The sequence below is a fragment of the Maniola hyperantus genome, chromosome 10 (assembly GCF_902806685.2).
Source record: "Maniola hyperantus chromosome 10, iAphHyp1.2, whole genome shotgun sequence".
NCBI classification, from domain to species: Eukaryota; Metazoa; Arthropoda; class Insecta; order Lepidoptera; family Nymphalidae; genus Maniola; species Maniola hyperantus.
Window position 1 is genome coordinate 13,456,239 of NC_048545.1, and position 24,933 is coordinate 13,481,171.

At 39.3% G+C, this 24,933-nt stretch overlaps 1 protein-coding gene and 1 long non-coding RNA gene across 6 annotated transcripts; one reads left to right on the forward strand and one right to left on the reverse strand.

Annotated features, from left to right (window-relative positions):
* Positions 1–4,349: 4,349 nt before the first annotated feature.
* Positions 4,350–5,037, forward strand: LOC138402946 (uncharacterized). Its single transcript, XR_011237254.1, has 2 exons — positions 4,350–4,901; positions 4,938–5,037. It is a non-coding gene; the product is annotated as an uncharacterized lncRNA (long non-coding RNA).
* Positions 5,038–5,733: 696 nt separating this feature from the next.
* Positions 5,734–23,116, reverse strand: Tti1 (Telo2 interacting protein 1). Of its 5 annotated transcripts, none has more exons than XM_069501573.1 (20): positions 23,038–23,116; positions 22,482–22,774; positions 21,213–21,355; positions 20,249–20,423; positions 19,368–19,560; positions 17,723–17,864; positions 16,974–17,198; positions 15,588–15,756; positions 15,070–15,278; positions 13,856–14,047; positions 12,898–13,101; positions 12,117–12,287; positions 11,465–11,689; positions 10,737–10,879; positions 10,226–10,321; positions 9,538–9,734; positions 8,933–9,048; positions 8,052–8,346; positions 7,285–7,513; positions 5,734–6,376 (listed from the first exon to the last, which is right to left on the reverse strand). In XM_069501573.1, exons 2-20 carry the CDS (start codon positions 22,700–22,702, stop codon positions 6,176–6,178), a joined length of 3,546 nt encoding a protein of 1,181 aa, XP_069357674.1. In that variant the 5' UTR covers positions 22,703–22,774; positions 23,038–23,116; the 3' UTR covers positions 5,734–6,175. The 5 variants fall into 5 exon arrangements, with proteins under 5 accessions (XP_069357674.1, XP_069357675.1, XP_069357678.1 ...); XM_069501574.1 differs by lacking the exon at positions 23,038–23,116 and adding an exon at positions 22,920–22,938; XM_034972990.2 differs by lacking the exon at positions 16,974–17,198 and having other exon boundaries at positions 5,736–6,376.
* Between the last annotated feature and the right edge of the window lie 1,817 nt (positions 23,117–24,933).

The following is a 24,933-nucleotide window of genomic DNA, read 5'->3' on the forward strand; positions in this document are numbered from 1 at the left end:
ATCTCAGAAAATTAAAGAGTTCCCACGGAATTTAAAAAACCTAAATCTACGCGGACGAAGTCGCGGGCATCATCAAGTATATTATAAGTTACAATACACAGAATGTTTTCAATGAAATGAATCAAATACCTAGGTATTGTATGAAAAAAATGTATATATCGAATATTTCCTTTGTATGTACATAGTTATATGAAATGTATAAGTAAATGCACTTAATATATCTCACAGGCTGACCGCACACTGGTTACTATCACTGTCTAATTGCTATTAGAAAGTGATAAGTCAGTTTAAAGTAAAACGATGACATGATAGTTCTTCTATTAATATAAGTTGTCGTTCCCAAATAAAAATTCCATAGTTTGAGAGATTTGTAGGGTACTTTCCTGGTGATCTAAAATGTCTAATATGATAGAAGCCTCTACTATTAAGTTGAACTGTAGTACCACTCGCATAACGTTTATCTCTTACTACAAAGTATAGTCCGCGACATGTCGAGATGGCAATCGGGGTACGAGGCGGGGGACGCCCGCACGTCACCTGCGCTTGCCCGCACCGGGTTAGCGCGGGGTCTGTGCGGGTTGTTCCCTCCCCGATTGCGATCTCGACCTGTCGCGTACTATTAGTATTGAGCATATTCTGTGGTGATAGTAGCCGATGTGCGGCCAGTCATAAAGAACAATGTTTTCAGTTAACGTAAATATACTTAGAAAATATCAATTAATCTTACATTAATCATTATTTTAAGTGGTTAGTTAAATGTTTGATTAGTGAACAATGTAATGTACTATGGAGGATTGTTATTAGAGGTTAAGGTTACAGTATTAATGTCGTTTTTCTGTTTACATCTGTATTTGATCACGTAACTTTTTATATTGATTGTGATTGTCGCAATCAAGGCCTAGTGCAGACGAGCGATTGTATTCTAACTAGGTTGAATGCGTACAAAATGGGTTCTCACGCGACATTTTAACTTTATGTGTGAACCGTCATGTCAAAAGTACGATTTTAGTCCTTATTTTTAAGGTGAACACTTTTTACATGACAGTTGACATATAAAGTTAAAATGGCGTGTGAAACTCATTTTGTACGGACAATGGGGCTGATTCTCTTGGAGACAATCTCTAAACTAAACTAAATTAACAGGTCTATCTAGTGCTATCCTTTTCCGCAAGCAACATTTTGAAAGGGATAGCAATAAATTTACACGTGTCATTTTAGAGATTGTGTAACGGAATTAACCACTATATACAACTATTTATTGATTTTTATCGGTAATATTTCGGAGATAAACAATAAAAATAGTTACGTAATCAACTCTCAGGACTTTAATTCTGTTTTTTTATTGGTTGGTGTAATATGGTTTATGTTTATTTGATTTGTTACAATGAAGGTAGAAAAAATATACCTACTACATTTATTCACTGCATAATAATAACGATGCAATAAAACCAAATTTATTTAGGCGATTGTATATTATATTCAAATGGGTTAAACAGACAAGCGTGATGGGCAACACATTAAACGTGCCTTAAAGTCGTTATGAAACTTCCAAAGCGGTCACAATACAAAGCGTGCGTAACACGCGTACAAGCAGTGAAACGAATCAGGCACTTCATACAGTTCCTTATATTGTATGATCAATCGTTCCTAAATATAACTCGTGCCAATGAAACGAATTGAAACGAAACGGCGCTTATCATTCTGTATCACTCACACTATATATACACAGAAATCATGATGTGTAGACGAGACGGAATGATTGACCCGCTATTTTCGATTTGTCTGGTCAAAGATAATATATTAAACAATGATCGAGTGAGCGATCTACTCTCTATTTAAAATTGTAACAAGTTCAAGACTATTACTAGATGGCGTCACTTGGTTCGTATGAAATATATTTTTTAAGGATTTGACGAAATATCATATTTTACTTGTCTGGTTCATCAAATTTATTTATATTTAGTAACAAAATACAAAATTTTCACAACATCACCATCGGAAAAAGCTAATTCTTAATTTTAATTATTGACTCATTGAACTTTACGATATCCATAGCATTTTGCTTTGGATAGCTGAAGTAGTATTACAAAATTCCAGTAGATGGCGTAACAAAATGACTTGTTACTTGAAAATAAAATTATTATTTTGCCTTTGGATTGGTGACGGTTGAATTTGACGGTGTATTACAATTTTCTGAGTGCTTTTATTTCTTTTCCCTATTTCGTTTGTGAATTGTTTCTGCTATATGGACTCCGAGATTCTGCTAACCCGATTACTTGTGCTTGCTCCTGGATTTTTGATGATGCCAAACTGCTGACCTACGCCTGATACCGGACCCTTTGATGATTGCCTGTCATTTTGGATTTCGTTTATTATTTGAGTAAAATTTGCACGGAACAGAAAGAACAGTGGAAGTGCAATTCACCAAAATGACTATAGGAACCGCTGTCGCCAAACTCATACAAATATACCGATAGTCATATATTGCACTACAAAGAAACAAATCATTTGATTTGTCGTTTAAGTTTAGTCAAAACTAGCCTACGTCACAGATTTGGAAATAAACCCTGACGTTCTAGAAATAAGATTTATTTTGCTTTAGCGGAAGAACGTATTTACGAGCTATAGTCACACTCACGTCACACTAGATTCAATTGTCCAATTAATTCCGCTACTTGACCATAGATGGCGGCATTCTAAGTGGTAGCAATTATAAACTTAATTACGTTAAACATATGGTTGACATTTGCGTGATCGGTCGATTTTTTTTCCTCCTCAGCTAAGGCCGCACCACGTAGCTCAATGAATTACCTATCGATATCGATAGATAATCGTTATTTTGTTCATTCGCAAAAATAAAATTAAAAAGGTAATTATAAAATTGAATGAAAGTGCTGGTATGTATGCATGCCTTTTACAAGTATGCACAATAAATACTGCAACGTATGAAAATAGTTAAATTTTATTTATTGCCCTTGAAATAAAACATATTTGTTAAGAAACTGGCGTTTCGAAAGTCTTATTTTTAATTTTAATAAACGGTGTATGCGAACATTTATGTATATATTTTTCGACTATTGCCTTCATCAAATCGGTAACGTGATTAGACGCAGGAATCTCCGAATCACTTTGTCTTTTTGAAGAACCTGGAGTGACCACATTTATCATTTTGTGGCTGAAACCAAAATTAAATTTTGAGAATAAATCCGTACTAATATTATAAATGCGAAAGTGTGTCTGTCTGTCTGTCTGCTAGCTTTTCACGGCTCAACCGCTCAACCGTTTTTGATGAAATTTGGTACAGCGATAGCTTGCATCCCGGGAAAGGACATAGGCTACTTTTTATCCCGGAAAGTTGAAAAGTTCCCACAGGATTTTTAAAAACCTAAATCCACGCGGACGAAGTCGCGGGCATCATCTAGTACCTATATAAAAATGAATAGGAGAAAAATTAATTAGTGTGTTTATGAATTAAATTTGATATTTAGTCAGTCAATCTTCATACAAAAATATAACTAAGAGGTGGTGTTGTTTTGTATTATAATATCAAGTATTTTCAATACTTACTGAAAGTAATAAAATAAAACAAGGTTACTTACTTGATTAAAAAACTTAACGATTTTCATTGATGGAAGCGCAATAGGTTTCGTTTATCTATATCCTTTATTTGATATTATAAAATCGACTTCTAAAAAAATGTTCAGAGCATAATATCATGCTTGATTTGGTTGGCATCCAATTAACTCTACCCGTTGCATCTATCCATTTCTCTTTAATGCTTGCATCTTTGGGAAACCTAAAAATATTTTAAATGAAGGTTAGAGGAACTACTGATGTCTATTTAGTGATCAATGCAACGTCTCACTCATTAATAAATTATAATTATTGCGTTACTATTTATTTATATCCTTGTATCGATATCAATCGATAAATTCAATATTCGACTTGGCCACATCACTACTTGAGTAGCGAACACGGAGCGAAGTACTTTCGGAATAGAATCAATCCAAAATAAACTTTATCTTAATTGGTTAAGGTTGATTTTGACTAACCGTTCTATTAAATATTAGTAAATTGAAATAAATTAAGATTTTATAGAAAACAATGAAATTCGTACTTACCGATGATACGAAACACCTCCATTTTTAAGATTTTTTCTCCTACTATCATTTTTACACTCCAAAACGGAACAGTGACATTGCTAGGGCAATATGAATTTGTCGCGAGACTACCAACTCCACGCGATGTTAGAACGCGACTGGGATCAGTTTTACGTAACTACGCTTAATTGTGGCACGCGTGCCACGCCTACTTAGCACTTCCACTGTTTTTTCTGTTCCGTGAAAATTTGAGTTGGCTCTAAATAAAATTGAGTTTCATCAGCTGTTCGATAGATGGCACTAAATAAATTCGCATCTCACATTTAAGCTTGCACAATAATGCCATCACACTATAAGGAGTTGACCTACAAGGTACCGGCGACTTAAAGGAGTTTTACGCAAGCTTTAAATGAATGTATGACGTTAGCGATCTTACTTGTATATATTATCTTTGGTCTGGTATAGGTACTACAGGCATAAGGCATATAAAACAAACGAGGTTCCTGCGGTAGTGGACCGGTGCGGGAAGGGTGTGATGACGCAACGCGAGGGCTCAGTATTTGTCAACTTGTGATAACTGTCACCCTCCCGCACCGCTCCACTACCGCAGGAGCCTCCTCAGTTATACACTGTTATATGTTTGTAGTACTTAATAACTTTGGCAAGTTTTTTTTTGTTCTTCTGGCTTTACACAGATTAGCTGGCAAGAGTTATACAGTAAGCGTTTAGTATGACGAACTGTCGTGCAACTGCAAAGGGCTAGAACCCAGAGCCGTAAACCAGTTGAAAAAAAAACCTGCAGTTTCCGCCACGATTCGTGTCTGTTGAAGCCTTAAGATTCAGGTGAAAGATTTCGAAATAAAATTGGTACCTATAAGTATGTTTTTGGTAACGAATTTGTTTTTCAATATAAATAAAAACTGAAGTAACTACTGCCTATGTGTGGTTTCATTTAATATCCTCATGCCCGACGCCCGCCGCCCGCTCCTACACTCGCGCATAACGGCTGATTCACACCGAAACGGCAGCGGTGCGGCGATCACTTTCAGTGTGAAATATGTAATTTTAAACTTTCTACATAATGGTATCGTGTGGCACAGTGATTAATTCTATGTAGGATTAGCAGCGGCGACGCAACGCAACACGTGACTTCGTTCTGAATCAGAATAAAGGTGCCTCGGTTAAACTTACCACAGTAGTGATTTTTTTGCAATTTCAAAGAGAAGCTTATAACAGGTTATGTACCCAGTATAAAATAAAATAAAATAAATTGTCTTTGACTTTATGCACTCGAAATTCGGGAAATACCTGAATGAGAAAAAATTACCACCGCGGGTGAGAACTATTCGTTCACCTCACCACCACAGAACCATAACTTATTTTTTTCACAATTGTAATCAGAGAAAGGCTCTATAATTATACAGTCCACGGCAGGTTCAGATGGTAATCGGGGTATGAGGCAGGGGACGCCTCGCACACCCGCACGTCGCCGGCACCGGATTAAAGCTGGGGCTGTGCGCCCCATTCCCTGACAGGTTTCTCGGCCCGTCACGTACTAGTTTTAAATCACATTTTTTATCAAGATTTGTCCAATCAATCGAACTAACAGAGCGGAATAGATGGTTTTAACAAACAACAGTATTATATTCAGCAAGTTTATTTATGCATATAGAATATAAGTTTCACATTGGTATCTTAGTCCAGTAGGTTGATTTCGTAAAACCTGCATCAATCATTATAACAATCTCAATTGTTGTGATTGGCTGAATTTGTGCTATTCTTGTTGCAACAATGCATTGTAGCCAATAGTGAGAGAGCGTCAACCAATCGGAGGTGATTGCGATCGTGACATTGTAGCTGTCATTCTACCGCAATCGCGCAGCTGCTGCTCGAGATTGTAATAATAAAAGGTTTTGCGAAATTGACCTAATGATCCCGGGTCTAGCGCGGCGCGCGGCGGGAGCAGGACCTCCAGAAACAGGAGGTTCGCGCACAGGAGGAGCGGGTGGTACCACGTGCAGCCGCAGTTGAACGTATAACAATGACACTACATTAGTATCTACTGTGTCTAGTCGCTAGTAGAATATAAGTTTGACATTGGTATCGTAGTCTTGATCTCTAGTCTCGTACGGCGTGCCGAGCACGGGCACGAGGCGCGCGTCGCCGGCGCGCGGCGGGTGCAGGACCTCCGCGTTCGCGCACAGGAGGCGCAGATGGTACCACGCACAGCCGTAGTTGAATGATAGGATGTCTTTGAAGAATTTCACTGCCAGCATCTGTGGGCGATGACACATGACCTTTAGAGCCCCCGCAAGTTATAGACCCATCACGCACGGTCGACCAGTCGCCCGGCAACTCGGATGACGGCGTCCGTTCTTCTAGTACCTCTCCATTACTGAAGGTCAGCAGTCAGTTGTTTACCTCCTTGTCCATGGCTAGGCGGAATAGTTCTCCGACTGTTTTAATGCCAATCCACTCCCTGATGTTACGTAACCAGGACTAAGAAAAAGAGGGGTGGGCAGAAGCTTCCTTTTCCCAGCTATTTTACCCATCATAATTGTCTGCAGCAGGCGGTACCTATCGTGTCGCAAAATATGGTACAGGTACGTCATCTTACGCTGCTTGATGGTTTTAACTAACTCGGTCTTCTGCATCCGGACAAGAATTTTAGAATTTTAGAATTTGTTTATTAATCACTTGGTACACAATCAATGAATTTACAAAACCACTATAATAATTAATAATCACTAAGATAATATGTGTAAACAAAAAAAACACAATCGATAGAACTGCATTAGTGAAACACTGCGTCGCAATTCTATCGCCCATCCCTGGAGTAATGAAACTTGACACATAATTGATTAAAGTCTAAATATAACTATTTGCTAGAGATTACAAAAAAATAATAATAATAATACAGAACAATACAACAAGAACCTCAGCGTTGGACACCTTAGCCGTCCAGCTTATGCGGAGCATCCTGCGATATGTCGGGCGACTGGTCGACCTAGCGTAATGGGTCATAGAGTTTCTATCGCCGATAGTTTAGTCAGATTCTTAATACACCCAAAGTTGATGATGACGTTGTGAGTCGTGAAGTTCAAGCGAAAAGAACAAGAAAGCGGGTAGTTCGATACTGCCCATGACAGATGACAGATATACCTATTGTGATAATATATTTCACCTGCAAGGGTTTGGGCTGTTTGTTGGAGAGGTACACCTGCACACAAGTCATGGCCTCAGTCAGTTTGTCCTCGTCCAGGTTCAGGTCGGTGACGAGGCCGGGCAGCGCCGTCAGTACCGCGAGCTGTAGGCTGTACGTGTGGGAGAGACGGTAGGCCGAGCCGGTGTCCTTCAGGTGGCTCTCTTGGGCTGACCGCTTGAGGAATTTGTACATTTGTTGGAGGATGTCTCTGCGGAAAAATTCAAATTTTCTATTTGCATATTTTTTTACATTTATATCTATACCTACTAATATATAAAGAGGAAAATTTATTGGTCTGTAATCGATAAACTCAGCACAACTAAAATAACATTAAAACTATAAGTGCATAAAATCACACTATACATTGGTTTCTGCATAGTATTTGAATTATTTTATTTTTAGTTAGGCCAACATAGGAAATTTTTTAGGTAGAGTCTGTCTAAAAGACTACATTTTGCCTGACAACAGATTACAGCTAGATTGAGTTTTTTTGTTAACTAGCTTATTCTCGCGAATTGGTCCGCGTGCACCACACAAATTTCAAACCCCTGTTTTACCCATATAGGGCTTGAATTTTCAAAAATCCTTTCTTAGCGGATGTCTACGTCTTAATAGCTAATGCATGCCAAATTTCAGCCCGATCCGTCCAGAAGTTTGAGCTATGCGTTGATAGATCAGTCAGCCAGTCAGTCAGTCAGTCACCTTTTCCTTTTATAGAATATAGATTTTGGTTATTGGCCACTTACCTAACAGCCCGACTCCTCAAGAAATCCTTCGAAAGTTCTGCCAAAACCACAAACAGGTCGAAAGCGCATCTCAGAACCGTTGGTTCCGTCGTCTCAAACCTCCCCATCAGGGGAGACCAGCTCAAATGCACCAGTGGCAATAGCTCATTCTCATATTCCTTCAGTAAAGGAAGCCCGAGTGTTAGGATTCGCATTGCCAGGAGGGTTTCATAAAGATTTGAAGGTATGAAGTTTATGCAGCGTTTGAGTATTGTTACGGTTACTTTTATGTGTTGGGGCAGAGGGGCAGATTCCTCTGGAAAATAAATAGTTTTGTATCAACACGTCATACATGTAGCTCCGAAAAGTTAGAGGCGAAAGCCTGGGATCGAATCATACTTATAATATTACGAGATGCTCGCGACTTCGTACGCATTTATTTAGATTTTAAGAATCCCGTGGGAACTCTTTGATTTCCCGGGATAAAAAGCAGCCCATGTCACTCTCCAGGTCTTTAACTATACCCATGCAAAACATCACGTCAATCCGTTGCTCCGCTGCGACGTGATTGAAAGATAAACCAACAAACCAACAAACAATTATACATTTATAATATGGGTACTGATAAATGCGAAAGTGTGTTTATTTGTTTGTTTGTCCTTCCTTCACGCCGTAACTGAGCAACCAATCGACTTGATTTTTGGCATAGAGATAGTTGAAAGGACGGAGAGTATCGTAAGCTACTTTTTATCCCGGAAAATCATACAATTCCCACTTGATTTTAAAAACGTAAATCCACGCGTACGAAGTCGTCGGCATCAGCTAATATATAAAAAAAAAAAGATTCCGACGAATTGAGATCCTCCTCCTTTTTTGAAGTCGGTCAATAAAATGAAACTTACCCGCCACTGTATCGTCGTAATCCAAGACTTCATCTTCTCTCTTCTTCATGTCCTCTCTGTACATCTCCTCTACTGTCATCTCACTCTCTTTCTCAAACTCTTCTGCCGTTAACAACCTTAAAAAAATATTGCGTGTAACGTCTAAACGCGAAATTGAAGTAAAACTTTTATGACTTTGAGATATATGATGCTACATCGCATTCTGGCGACGTCCTGCGTTCGATCGCTATATTGAAATCCATTCGAATATTGTAAATGCGAAAGTGTGTCGGCCTGTCTGTCTGCTAGTTTAGATCCCGGAGACGGATAAACGCTACTTTTCATTATTTATTGAAAATCAAAGAATTCCCACGGGATTCTTAAAGCCCCATCCGTTTAACCGATTTATATCAGTTAAACGGCGGCTCGATTGCGGTAGAATGACAGCTACAATGTCACGATCGCAATCACCTCTAATTGGTTGACGCTCGCTCAATGCATTGTTGCAACAAGAATCGCACAAATTCAGCCAATCACAATTGAAATTGTAATAATGATTGATGCAGGCTTTACGAAATCGACCTACGAATATATATCGCATCTAAAGAAGTTTTACGACTGCTTACCTCACAGCTTCCTGTTTGTTGTTAACAAACTCAATGACATCCTGCATGATATCAACCTCCTGAGCTGGGCTGTCCGTGGCCGCTTTGCTTTGGTCGAGCAGGAACCATCTCCGTATACAAGTGACGAATGTCAGGAACACTTGTAGGTACGCGTATAGGTGCCTCTCGTAGTATTTGTCACAGCATTTGACTAACACCTACAAGTCATATTGAAAGCACATAGTTCTCGCCGAATCTAGACAACGTTGATAGAATTCGAGCGCAGAAAACTTTAACGCCAAAATAAAATGAACCTCAACAGTGTTGTTTTAAAGCACAAGTTTGTCCATAGCACAATTTCGATCCAAGCAGAAAAAAATCGGTGGGACTGATTACATGTCATTAAATCAAAGACATTTAGGTAGGTACTTGTTTTTATTAGCTCTGTTAATCATGACTAATATCCCCCTTTTCCCTCCAACTACGCGTGCTAATAGTGGGTATGACAACAGAGCAATGGGTGGGGTTTGAACCGATTTTTCATATCTCATGAGCTATTGAAGTTATTAGACGCTTTCTTGGCTTTAAAGCAAGGACCTTTGTAACCAATTTACTGTGACGTTGTTGTGTTTCAACGCTCAAACTCTTATCGTTGGCGAGATTAACTGCGCAGCATCAACTTTCGTGACGCAAGCTGTATTGAACTTACATCTTCGACTATTCCATACAAATAGTCCAGGATGCTGGAGTCACTGTACTCCATTACAACTGACAATATTTGCAGCGCCGACTGAGTGTTCCACGCCTGCACAGAAATTCTAATATTAAGGCGCTGTGGTTACCCAGGTTTCCCTCTCTCTCACACATTCTTACATTTTCAATGGTTTTGATAGAAAAAAAATGGCAACGAAAAATACTGAATGTTTTCGCCATTTTCTCTACAAAATTAAATATATAAAACGAAAAGGTCTGAACTAAAAGGAACTGATCAATCAACGCACAGCTCAAACTACTGGATGGATCTTCCTGAAATTTGGCATGCAGATAGCTATTATAACGTGGACATTTGCTAAGAAAGGTTTTTTAAAAATTCAACCCCTAAGGACGTAATATATGGTGAGGAAAGCCGGGTCTGAAATATTATATATAATGGAAATCACTCACGAAAGATTAAAATCATGTCAGTGAGTGTAAAATGAACTTTATTAGCTGTAAGTTACCTTTTTCAACCGCGAAGTGATTTGACTAGTGAAGTAATCAGCGTTTTCTGCTATCAACTCTGTGACGTTCGTGTGGTCGAACGCGCACGCTACATCGTTGATAGCTTTTAGACCTGATAGATGAAGATTCTCGTATTGACTACCTGAAACACATGCAAGTAAACTAAATATCAGATAGTGGCGCTGATTCTGTTATCTTTCTCTAAACTAAATTTAGAGTATCTGCATCTTTTTCCTTTTAATATTGCTAAAACGGGATGGAACATGAATTTTACTTATGGTCAAAATTAATAACTTCACCATCAACAGCTCCTGAATACGTATGATTTAGGAGTGCTATATCCTGCATTATCAGGCGCCTCCAATCCTAACTCTTCAACCTTGCAGTTGGGACTTTGAGTTCAATCATGTAGTCGTTGTATGGTACTAGAATAGGTACAAGTACTTTTGAATCGTCAAAATAATTTACCATAGATCGAGTCGCCATTGTTGAGTCGTCTCGTCTTCTTTCGGCTTTCGGTGACGAGGCTGCTAAAGGCCATGTTTCTCTGCGCCTTAGCTACTATTGCTATGACTCACCAACTCGTTCCAATATGAGGCACAAAGTTTTCAGCAGATAAGGCTGGTAGTCCTTGCTGAGTCGCCTCGCCATCATGCCGAGGCCCTCAGTGACGAGGCAGCTAAAGGCCATGTTTCTCTGCGCCTTAGCTACTATTGCTATGACTCACCAACTCGTTCCAATATGAGGCACAAAGTTTTCAGCAGATAAGGCTGGTAGTCCTTGTTGAGTCGCCTCGCCATCATACCGAGGCCCTCAGTGACGAGGCAGCTAAAGGCCATGTTTCTCTGCGCTTCAGCTAAGGACTTGCATGAATTGGGCTCCACATATCTAGTGCGCGGTAGGGCGTAACTTATGTCTGTGTAACGCGTTTCAGTGGCTCCTTCGTAGAGACCTGGAGGAATTGAGTTTTTTATTGATTTCTACTGAGGAGATCCGTAGGAGAACCAGAGTAACGAACATAGCTCAACGGTTAGAGTGGACTGAAAACCGAAAGGTCGGCGGTTCAAGCCCCGCTCATTGCACTATTGTCGTACCTACCCCTAGAACAAGCTTGGAGGGGAAAGGGTGAATATTAGTCATTTAGCATGGCCAATATTCTTTAAAAAAAAGTAAGACCTTGGCGTGTGGAAGTCCCTAAAAGAGACCTAAGGCCAGCAGTGGACATCTATCGGTTGACGATTAATTTCTTTATACTTTGGTAATGAGAAAGTAAAATAATAGATTATTAAGACTTTAAATCTACGCGGACAAAGTCCCGGGAATCATCTAGTACACAGGCTGATGGGTGGATAATGAATGACATACATACAAACATGTACCTGGTACACTGTCCTTGGTCCAGGCTCGAGGATTATAAACAGAGGTGTCCAGGGTCTCCTCCTTAGTGACGGGCGCCTCCCCTTTGCTCACTTCAAGAGGCAAGTACCAGATGTCTTCCGCTATGTACGTGCTTATTATCCGCCTCGCCAAGCTTGGTGATGAGTTTGGTGCTGAAAGTTCAATCTATTTCAATTCATCAAGCCTTCGCTGGCCCACTACTGAGAAAGTGTCACTTCACAAAATGATAATGGTTTCTTAATAATTTTACTCTACTAGATGGCATTAACAGTCGCTTCAGTACTGAGTGAACATACATATCACAAGTTTCGTGCTATTATGTTGTAGACATCTTGTGGTAGCACGGAGTATGAATGAAACGGCTGCTCACATATTTACAAGATATAATTCAGGATAAACACAATTAATTTAAAACACAAACTGGTTGTCTCCGACCAGACGAAATCAAGAAAGCTGGAGCTCGGTGCTCGACAGTGATGTGTCGGTCTTGGTATCTGAGGAGCGAATGTGGCCCCTGGATTTCGCCCAGGGCCGCAGGATTTTCGAATCGCTCCGTATTCAAATTTCCGTTCTAAGTGGCAGCTGCGATGTGAAATGTCTTCTTTACAGCTGCCAGTCTTAGAAGAGGCCGCATGCCTCTACAATCTTAAGAATTTTTCAAAGTTCAACCTCTAAGGGGGTAAAATAGGGGTTTGAAATTTGTGTAGTCCACGCGGACGAAGTTGCGGGCATAAGCTAGTTAAGTAGTAAAATTAAGCATACCTGAACAAACCCAGTTCATAATATACACCAGCTCACAGTTCCTCCTCTCGTGGAACAGCTCCAACAGTCTGTCAAGGAATAGTTCTGCGCACTCAGCTTCGCCAAGCATTTGGCAAACCTGCTGCAGCCTCCTCTCCGACACTTTGCAGTCCAGGTGTCTCAGGCGACACCAGGGCGTGTCGGTTGAGGGCGGTGACGTCACGTCTAAGGAAAAAATATCACTTTCAAACCAACAAAATTTGCACACGATGAATTATTTGCTTGCAGTCGGTACGCGATTTTGAACACCCAATAACCCCCGTTCCCACTTGTCGTTTGTCGGGCTCGGATAATGTACCACCACTGGAACACCAAGTGGCGACAAACGACAAACGACAAGTGGGAACGGTTGTGCGAGCTTAATTGCACTTTATTATTATGCAACAAGAGCTCTTTATTTAAATATGATCTGGTCAAAATAATTTATTTTTTATTTTTATTTAAACATCTTTGAATAGTGTGTCTTTTGTCCTTATTTTGTCAATAGTTAAGATTAATTTTCGATAGCCAAAAATTTGTATGTCGCTGACGCAACCTTGTAGTTTTTATCCATCCCAAAATCACCCAACGTGCCTAAAGAAGTTTTCACTTCAAAAGAAAGAAAGAAAGAAAAACGTTTATTTCTTAAATTGTGCCACACATCACATGTGTTAAACCTTACATCAATTTGTGTGCCAAGAGTTGGTTATCCCGGCGCTTCCTCCAGTTGAGCATTTAAGCCGACTTGCCAGCATTAAAGCACAAATGTACTCTCCCCTTCCAGCGTGTCGTGTGAGCAAAGCCATGTCGGTGTGCAAGTCCGCGGTCGCCAGTAAGGCGTCACAGAGTCTGTCAAATCCGTCGCTGGGACTCAGCGCGCTGGTCAGGCGTTGCGGACGACCCTCCTGCCCTCATCGCATAACATGTTTAAGGTACTCACCCCTTCCAGCGTGTCGTGTGAGCAAAGCCATGTCGGTGTGCAAGTCCGCGGCCGCCAGTAAGGCGTCACAGAGTCTGTCAAATCCGTCGCTGGGACTCAGCGCGCTGGTCAGGCGTTGTGGACGACCCTCGTCGCAAAGGATTTTTAAGTAGCCATATAGAAGGCCTAGGGCTGATAATTTCCGACTTGAATCTGTGGGAAAAAGTTTACATTCAAGTCTCAGCTTTCAGCTATCAAATTATCTCTGCAATTGACCATTGTAGAGCCTTCACAACCTTGTTCCTCTTTCACCATTCTACCAGAGAACTGCGAGAAACCGTGAACTTTGGCATTCATATGTGGTCGACATCTAATCTACTCGCACGAAACGTTTTTGCTCAACGCTTCTGATACGAGCCGTTACGGTGTGGAATGCTCTTCCGATGTCCGTATCTCCTGCTACATATAAACTTAAAAGCAAGAGTGAATAGGCATCGTCTAGGCAAGCGCGCTCCAACCTAGACCTCATAATTGCTACTTTATAAGATGAAGCGCAAGCCTATCACGCATTATAAAAATCTGAAGAAATACATCTGAAGATACAGCGGTATCGGAGTACTGGTTCAGTGTTTAGAACTGGTTTAGAAGATTTTTGTGATGTTGTGTGGTAGTGCCTATTGCTCATCTTTGATTTGACCATGTAGAAATACTCCAACTGCACCTCTTCTCTCGAATGCAATGATCTTAAGCTTCCTTACAAAGCCCTATAAAACTTTCGAATATTATTCTGTATCCGTGGCAGACAGTTGATAGTGGAGAAGAAGTTTTCACACAAGCTGTCAACGGCTTCTATCCGCCGCAGTGTGGTCCGCGGGCGAAGTGCGAGTTGACGACGGCTCTCACACACTCCGTGGATACCGTGATTAAAACGTCTCATATGATTACCAACGTAATTTTCAACACAGAAAACGCGACTGAGGTCTTTAAAACTAGTCAGCCACCTCTACCCCACAGAAGTATTGCATGTTTCATCACCAGACGTTTGTGAAATTTTTCAGCACGCCCGATGTTATTCGTATTTTCAATACTGAAAACTGTGTAACTACTGGAAGAATCTTCCGACACTTCAACTTCGCAACTCGTTAAGCTATGACGGGGACCTGGATCTCTTCATCTCTGATTTTACTTACCTCTTCACACTGCAGCTTCATTAGTAAGCCCATCATAACACTTACCAATGTTGTTCAGTATCCGTGGTAGACAGTTGAGCGTGGTGAAGAAGTTTTCACACAAGCTGTCGACAGCTTCTATCCGCCGTTGTGTGGTCGCGCGGTCGAAGTGCGAGTCTACGGCCTTCACGCAATACTCCGACACTTCCTTGTACGGGTCCGTGGATAACGTGATTAGGATGTCTAGAGCCATTGCTAGGGACGGCTGCATTGTTCTGAGGTACAAGGAAGATATACCCTCATAAAATTAAACGTTCACCATACCCTAGAAAATGAGTTTTTCCAAGTAACATATCGACAAATAGCCATTAGAGAATTTAAATTGTTTTTAGGGTTCAGTACTTCAAAAGGAAAAAAGGAATCCCCTGAAGGAATGCCTGCCAAGAAAAACCTATAGGGGTACCTAGTAAGTACCTCTGCTAGAGCGAGATGGACTATACTACTACGTGGCCACGTGGCTACGTGGCTAGTTGCTTATCTATGACTATAGGTAGCAGATCTGTGTATAAAACAGACATACTTACGCACTACACTCGGCGAGTATCCTATAGCAAAGTACGGCAAGCTCCTTCCTCACTTTAAAGTGCTCGTGCGTGACTAGAGGCACTAAGTTCTTCACAACGTACGCCACTTTCTCGCTCGCCATGGCGTACCATTCCGGTGTGCGTTGTGGAATGTCTCTTGCTTTTGTCACTGAAACAGATTTTGACTTATCTTGAGAATTTCCAAATTAGACTTAGACCCATTACGAACAGTGAACTAGTCGCCCGGCAACTCAGTCGACGGCGGCCGTTAGAATCTGTAATTTATGGAAGTGCCGTGTCTATACACATTTTGATTGCTTTTTCACACTATACCAAATGTCCAGCAAATTTTGAACTCAAAACTAGTTATTATAGCTACCCTTTGGTAGCCAGTTAAGATGTCATGTTTCAACTTAAGGCGACTTATGTACGTCTATACAAGATGCAAAGCTTTCTGTCCAAATATACATTTAAGAAAAAATATAAATTAGCAAGCGTCAACTTGTAAATAAATAAGCAACGTGGTTGTATATGCAAATTATAAAAGGCAAAAAAAATACATACAATTCATGACATTTTATTGAGTAGTGCGCACTAATACCATAGATCTAAAAAAAAACTAACCTTAATCTATCAAACCGACATAGTTATCAATATAAAATGATCTGATCTCAAATACCGTACAAAAATCATAGCCAATACGACCGCGCATGGCAAAATGTTGGATTTTCTTAATTTCATGCAAAATGAACTCAAAAAGCTGAATTCCAGACCAGTGTCAGAGTGAACTAGAGTAAGGTAACTCTCGGTTTGATCCTGAATCAGTACCTGTCAAATATTAGGCTATAGGGGTGGCGTGAAATCAAAGATGCCTAGAGTCTGGCTAACGAAAGATAAGACTGGAAAAGCGCGGCAAATTTAAAAAATATCAGTATAGCAGCTCTGAAATTAATATGACATACCAGGAATAACCTAATTTGATACTTTAAAATTAGTTATTTTTATTTCAGTTCTATTAAATTAGGTTATTCCAGATGTCATACTTACTTAAGAGCTGCCATACTGATATTTTTTAATTTGCCGCGCTTCTCCAGTCTCATCTTTCGTTACATTAAGACCTAGGACTAGACCTACACCTACATTTATAGGTGAAGCCTCGACGTTTTGTTACAAGTTTACTAACTGTCGTAAACTATGGCAGTGACGAGAAGAAGACGTTCACAAATACTTGTGATCCCGAATTCATTGTTGACACGTTCAACAATTTTAACCTACATACAGCTTTTTGAAGTGTTGGTGTTGTGACATCAAATAAAAGTTACAACAAAAGTCCACAACAAGTAACACATCCATGCTACGAACATTTCCAAACTACATTTCCTTTACCTGTCACTATCAACTCAGATTCTTCCTTACTTTTACGCCCTAAGTCTTTAGAAGAACGTTTTCCTTTACTGCTCTTAGACTTAGAACTTTGTCCTTTAAACGGTGTGTCCATACAGAGCGAGGTAGTGTGTTGGGTATACTTTCTCTCAGTATATAAGTATTCGGCCAATTCGCAGTGATCTGCGGCGGCCAGTATCGCCATTAACTTTGGATCTCGTATTGCTTCTGCAAGACCGTATTCATAGAAGATAGTATTGCTAATTCCAAGAACACTTCTGTGATAGTTTTAGTTTTAATTTTACGAGTAAAAAAGTATCATATTTTTTTGTAGTTTTAAATGACAGTGTTCAATTGTCTTACAGCGATCACGCACTCATCCGATCCGAATCCGTAAAAATAAGGATATAAAAAATATCTTCGACATATGTCATAAACTACCATACAAAATAAAAAGGAACGTATTTTCACGGACTCGGATCGGAAGAGTGCGCAACCGCCGTTAGTGTAACATTTGATTTTAAATCTTGATATTGATTGTCGTCAAAACAATTTAGCGTCAAGGTAAAATGGACCTTAAATGCCTTGTTTTAAAACTCAAATCGTCCTTACTTCTGCAACCGGCGCTCCTATCGGAAACTTTGCGAAACTGGTACAGACGGACAGCGGTGGCTTAGGAGTGGAGACATCCTTCGTGTACAGAACCCAAAAAAGTAATAATTTCTACAAAAAAATGGTCAAAGATCATTTACCCTTTGGGATTACTTCTTTGTCCGCATTGACCTTTTCCGCGTACAAGTGTAGAAAGTCCTTCGCGGTGACGCTGTCCTTTTTGTACAGGTATTTGTTCTGCATTATTATACAGAGCACACGATGCGTGGCGCTTAAAGCTGCCTGCAATAATAAAGCTTTATTTTATACCACACTAGCGACCCGCCCCGGCTTCGCACGGGTAGGTTATCAAAATTTTCATATGGATTTCTAACATATTTGAAAATAAAATATAGCCTATGTCACTCAGGACAGGACTAATGTAGCTTTCTACTGGTAAAAGAATTTTCAAAATCGGTTCAGTAGTTCCAGCACCTAGAAACAAACTTACTAGAACCAAACTAGTACATAGTAGAGTACATACATGTTTTATTGGTTTCAGTTATGAATATACAATCGTTTAGGATATCCGACGATTATAGCACAAAATACATCATCATACCTTAATCCTGGTACAGACGGATCACGCCGCGAAGATGTTTAAACAGCGACTTAGCTTGCACAGCCGTGCAGCCTAACATTTAATAAACACCTCTCTTTCTATCGCGTAGACTTTTATCTATTATATCTTTCTTATTAGAGATAGTTAGCCAACCAAGGGGCGCGCCACCGTAGGTATATTTCTCGGGTCACGTGACCTTACTTACCACAACAATGGCATGTCCCGGATTGTTCGGGCACGTAGCTACATCCTGTAAGGCCGCCAGTACGCCACGCAGAATGCAAGCCATCATGTTAACCACTGCTATCTCTAGTAAGAGTTCAACTATGTGATCTGACAATGATCATACACGTGACCTTACTTACTACAACAATGGCATGTCCTGAATTGTTCGGGCACGTAGCTACACCCTGTAAGGCGGCCAGTATGCCGGGCAGAATGCAAGCCATCATGTTAACTACTGCTATCTCTAGTGTGGGTTTAATTAACTATGTGATCTGACAATGATCATACATGTGACCTTACTTACTACAACAATGGCATGTCCTGAATTGTCCGGACACGTAGCTACATCCTGCAAGGCGGCCAGTATGCCGGGCAGAATATAAGCCATCATGTTATTACTGCTATCTCTAATGTGGGTTTAATTAACTATGTGATCTGATAATGATCATACACGTGACCTTACTTACTACAACAATGGCATGTCCTGAATTGTCCGGACACGTAGCTACATCCTGCAAGGCGGCCAGTATGCCGGGCAGAATACAAGCCATCATGTTAACTACTGCTATCTCTAGTGTGGGTTTAATTAACTATGTGATCTGATAATGATCATACACGTGACCTTACTTACTACAACAATGGCATGTCCTGAATTGTCCGGACACGTAGCTACATCCTGCAAGGCGGCCAGTATGCCGGGCAGAATACAAGCCATCATGTTAACTACTGCTATCTCTAGTGTGGGTTTAATTAACTATGTGATCTGATAATGATCATACACGTGACCTTACTTCGTACAACAATGGCATGTCCTGAATTGTCCGGACACGTAGCTACATCCTGCAAGGCGGCCAGTATGCCGGGCAGAACACAAGCCATCATGTTAACTACTGCTATCTCTAGTGTGGGTTTAATTAACTATGTGATCTGACAATGATCATACACGTGACCTCACTTACCACAACAATGGCATGTCCCGGGTTATTCGGGCACGTAGCTACATCCTGCAAGGCGGCCAGTACGCCGGGCAGAATGCAAGCAATCATGTTAACCACTGCTATCTCTAGTAATGGATCAGTTATGTGATCGTTTTTGTCTGTGAGTTGTGGATGTGTCATTGTGTGCGCGCCTAGACAATTCAATGCTGCCAATCTGGAAAAGTATAATTAATAAGTGAACTAAAGGACAGCGCGGCGATACGATTCATTTAATGCGGGGTTAGCATTATTTAGTAAAAAATTACCTTATTATCACAGATGGATTATTTTTGAGTATCTGTAAAATATGTTGTAATTTGCATAATTTACTTAAAAAGTAGCCTACAAAATATTATCTCTTAACTTTCATTTATGCCAGAGAAACAGTGACATTGTGGCATGATATAGGGTCACACAGTACAATAATTTAAAATATACTTAGCACGTCATTCTAATTGATGTTATCTCGGCATAAAACAGACTGCGCGTGCTGCTTAAGATTGCTGATGCAAAATTAGTGTCACTACTTGTAGTATGCCGTATGTTTTGTCATGACACAATGAGCATTCAGACTACGCCAGTTGCAGGCATGCATTTTGTTTCTTAAAAATAGTTATTTAAGGTTCATTTCAGGCTGTTTAACATAAAACACATTACATCACCATTATGCCAATGAATGGTAATTTTTTTTGAAAAAGAAGCAAGAAGTAGAAGTGTTTGATTATTCATTTATTTTGATAAACAAAGAGCGTTTTTTTAAATAGAGATAAAAATAAGAAATAGTTTATTTATAAAAGTACTTTTGAATCATCAAATTAATCTACCATTAGTTGTGAATGCAAACAAGCAATGATCCAAAATACCTTAAAGCTCTAAGTTTCTCAAGCTTGGCCAGATGGACTGACACAAATATAGCCTGAGCCAACATGGGAACTTGGCCCTCCAGCATCTTGATCCTCGTGACCTGATCTAGGTTGAGCATCAGGTTTGTGAGACACTGTACAACACTTAGTTTTAGCTCCTCTGGTATATCAGCAACTGCAGATAATAGTACATTATGGTACAAGTGTGTAATCATCAATACACACGTGTATCATACGACGTTTTTCAACACACTTGTGCAGAAAATAATCCTAAAAATTTGTTTGTACCTACTATTAAATACAATCTTTTTTGTATCGAAACTTTTTTAAGAACAAAGCAACCCATCAAATAAAAAAAAAATGACTATAACTCACTTGTGAATAATATCAATGAAAAAGTCACAGTTTGATTATAGGTGTGATTGAACTATTTTAAAAACAAAGCAACTCAACCTATAAAATGAAATAAAAACTCTATAACTCACTTGTGAATAATAGCAATGAAAAAGTCACAGTTTGATTATAGGTGTCATTAAGTGCCTAATTGCGGTGAAATTAGAGTTACTTTATGAGCAAGTGTAAGCTAATTGTATTATGACTAGATAATACCCACGATTTTATCCCAAGAGGAACCCTTTGATTTTCCAGGTAAAAAGTAGCCTATATCTATGTCTGGAATGCAAGCTATCTCTATATTATGACTAGATGATACCCAAGACTTCATCCCAAGAGGAACTCTTGATTTTCCAGGATAAAAAGTAGCCTATATCTATGTCTGGAATGCAAGCTATCTCTATACTAAATAGGTTCTCAAATGTGTGTGAAGTCTGCCAATCCGCACATGACCCGTGCTCAGTAGTGAGCCAGCGATAGGTTGATCAGGATGATGATGATAAAATATAGAGATCTACACTTTCCTATTCTTACTATGAACACAATAAAGTATATTGGAAAATTCAATTACTCATGCCAGGCTGGGTCTTGTCAAAGATCATTTTGAGCAGCACACTCTCCACTTTCCAGCACATCTTGTAGCTGTCCACTTTGACCCTCTGCAACACCTCCTTCATTGAATCCACCAAGCGCAGTTGCAACTCATACTGCTTTCTGTAAAGCACTTTGTGACTTAAACACATAGGTACAGTACGCTGCCTAAAGTAATGTGCATCAACCTTTAGAAGGAGACAGCAGATTTGTAGAATGTTGTCCCTGTTCTTGAGACTGACAAAACGTCATATAGGTATGAGTGACAGAGATAACGCTCTACAAAGTCGAAATATCATTCTAAAGGCTGATGTACATTAGTTTCGGCAGTGTACTGTATGTAATATTCACCTTTAGAATTATAGAACCAATTCAAAATTCAAGAATATTTTAGTATGGAGACTGGCCTACCTAGTAGTCAGCATCATCATCATGATCAACCCTTCGCTGGCTCACTACCGAGCACTCAATAGTTCGCATCAATACAAACAAGTATTGTATTTGTAAGACAAAATCATCTGAAGTGTCACATTTCTGAGATATGAGCTATCAAAGTTGTGCTGGTGACTAGACTGTTGTACTGATGGTGCTACCAGTAACTTTGATAGCTTTTATCTCGGAAAGTTGTTCAAGCATTGGAGAGGAATTTTAAAATTCGTATTAGGTATATTCATAAAATGAAACTCGACGAACAGCGGAAGCTTAGTGGGTAATGGGATCCCGTTGGCACCTTTCGGGTACGGATCCCTAAAAGTATAGTGACATAGTACGCGACAGGTCGCGAAGGCAATCAGGATATGATTCGCTATTCCGCACGGGTTTAGCGCAAGGGTTGTGCGGGTGTGCGGGACGCCCCCACTCCGAAGCCATCTCGACTTGTCGCGTACTATAGGGTGATAGGTATACTACTATGTAGGTTTTAATAAATTGGACGTCGGCAAAGGCTTGAATGTAAGGCTTGACACGGTAGCGAATGTAGAGGAGCACCGTACAGCCGACAGCCGGAACGAATGCGCGTGTGGGATGATAGCCACTGATGATACCATAAAAGAGTCAGACAAGGGAACTGGGAATCCCATGTATCTAAAGCTTTTTTTGGTTTGGAAATTTTCAGAAATTTTGATTGGGAAGGGTGGTGAATAATAATATGTAAGCTGTCACACCTGCAATTTGCAGATAATTTGGTACTGATTGCAAAGGATCCAGTCACTCTACAAGAAATGTAACATTAGAAAGAAATAAATCATACTTATTGTCATCAGATTCCAAGTGGCTTGTAAAAGGAAACATCAAGTATTGCTGAAATTCTTGAACTACATCCTTCCTGACGTCATCCACCATTTTGTTGAATTTAGCTAGGTTCGCCGGAGATGGGTCCTTGAACACCAGGTCGCATACAGGTTTGATTTGAAGAAATGTTGCTCTTACAAGAGGGTTCATATTCATCAACTTTATCATCATTGGATCCATGATTGTAAACAATTTTGTAACATGTAATTAGGCGGAATAATATTTTAGCGCATTTGTATGTATTGTTGTATACTGAAATTGAAGACAAAAATATATCAATATAATCGTACTATAATAATTATTAAATGATGAATGTATGAAATAATCGGAAAATATTAATTTAATTAATTAATAAATAGGTAAGTACAAAATACAAGTTTAGTATAAAATTAAATACTGTGTATGGCTAAAATATGAATGGAACATGATAAAATATTTATAAGACGTCTTCGTATTAAAATATCGGAAAAACCATTTTATCATAGAATAAAGTAATATAGACATTTTATTTTTACTTTTTCTCTTTTCCGAAATTGCACCGAAAAACCACCGAAAAACTAATTTGTTTTAATTTTTATGTCATTGTCAGAGCTGTTGTCGAAATGACGTAAATGTCTGCGTTCGTAAAAATTTAATTGAAAGGTTCATAAAAATAGTTCTGTGTGCTATAAAAAGCAAATTAATAACGCTGTGCCTTGGATGATGTATACTATCTCTATGCGCTGTGCCTATAATAATGGGTAAAGCTTGTCATATAAAATTGAGTAGGCCAAAAGCCACATTATGGCTGAAAAGACAAGAAACAAGATTTCCTCTATATTTTTTCAAAATGATTTATAAACTGGTAACGTTTTTCATCTGTGAAGTCACGAAGTGTCAAGTGTGTGCCTTTAGCTCCACAGAGTACTTTTAACATATGGAAATAGAGTACTATCTCGCGAGCTAATAGTGGCAACAGCTTAGTAGCGCCATCTGTATCTGACGAATGGAACTAATATTTATAATATGTACATACCTACCTATATATATAGACTGCTTTATAGGTTCATACCTATACATATAATACATACATATAGGACTGCTATGGAAGGTAGGATTGTGTTCAGATTAATTATTTATTAATATTTGACTCCCTTACAATTTAACATATCATGTAAATTTAAAAAAAAACTATAATAATTAATCTGAACACATATTTTTAAATAATAGAAATTTTTGGATTCTAATCTTTATTTTTACCAAAATTAATCCTAATCACTCTTCCTTATCCTAAAACAGTTTATAAAGTTGCCTGAGGACTGGGGTCTGGTGCCGAGTAGTTTAGTTTCAAGATATCAATATTATGAATCCAGGTCATAAAACGATCCAAATCTTTTGCACGATTTGGAAATTCATGCAGGACATTTTCTAAACCTGAAAAGTAAAAATATGAGTATCTTAGTATGGTCACAAGTTCATAACATGTTCACTAAATCTGACTCAATTAATCTAATCACATCTAATCTGAGGTCGGGGGTTCAATCTAGGGCATGCACCTCTAACTTTTCGGAGTTGTGTGTTTTAACTAATTAAATATCACTTGCATTAACGGTGAAGGAAAACATCGTGAGGAAACCTGCATGCCTGAAAGTTCTCCATAATGTTATCAAAGGGTGTGAAGTCTACCAATCCGCACGTGGCCAGTGTGGTAGACTATGCCTAAACCCCTTCTCACTCTAAGAAGTGACCCGTGCTCTGTAGTGAGCCAGCGATGTGTTGATCATGATAGGAATTTGGTCTAGAAAAACTAAAGAAATACCTACTTCTTTATGCAAATAAACTTGTAAATAGGTGCTTTCGAATCGTCAAGAGAATCTATCACTGGATCGGAACGCCCAATACTTAAAGAAAAACCTATGCGTGAACCATATTGTCATCAAGTTCAAGGAATTTAATAAAAATTGCATTCAAGGATTAAAGTAGATATGACCGGTATTACAATGGAATTTACAAACCTGCAGTGAACCTGAACAGCCTGGAATACAGCCCCTCTTGTAAGAAATGTTCACTAAACTTAACTAGTACCTAACTACAACTATACTGGAGTCCTGTCTCGTAAATAAACACTGGAGTTCTGTCTCAAAACACTGGAGTCCTGTCTCAAAACACTGGAAGTCTCTGTTTCAAACATGGGTACGGAAAACTTAAAATTTCTTTGGTCTCAAAACACTAGAATCTCTGACAGCTTACTTAGCGTGGGTTAGGTTCACTGGTTTGCTAAACGTAGCGTGAAATCACTAAAAACTGGCTTTAAATAGTTACAAAAGGTATTGAAAATAGCAAAATCAGAAAACATTACGACCGCCAGCACAGACCAGGTTGTTTGCCCAATTTCTACCATATCAATAGCAAAAAATTGTCTGACAATTTTA

Coding starts and splice junctions, on each gene's coding strand:
- Tti1 (XM_069501573.1), bottom strand. CDS start 22,702: ATGGATCCAATGATGATAAAGTTGATGAATATGAACCCTCTTGTAAGA. Junction 21,356..22,481: donor TTGGAATCTGATGACAATAA/GTATGATTTATT, acceptor AGTGCTTTACAG/AAAGCAGTATGAGTTGCAAC. Junction 6,377..7,284: donor AACAGCCCAAACCCTTGCAG/GTGAAATATATT, acceptor CATCGCCCACAG/ATGCTGGCAGTGAAATTCTT.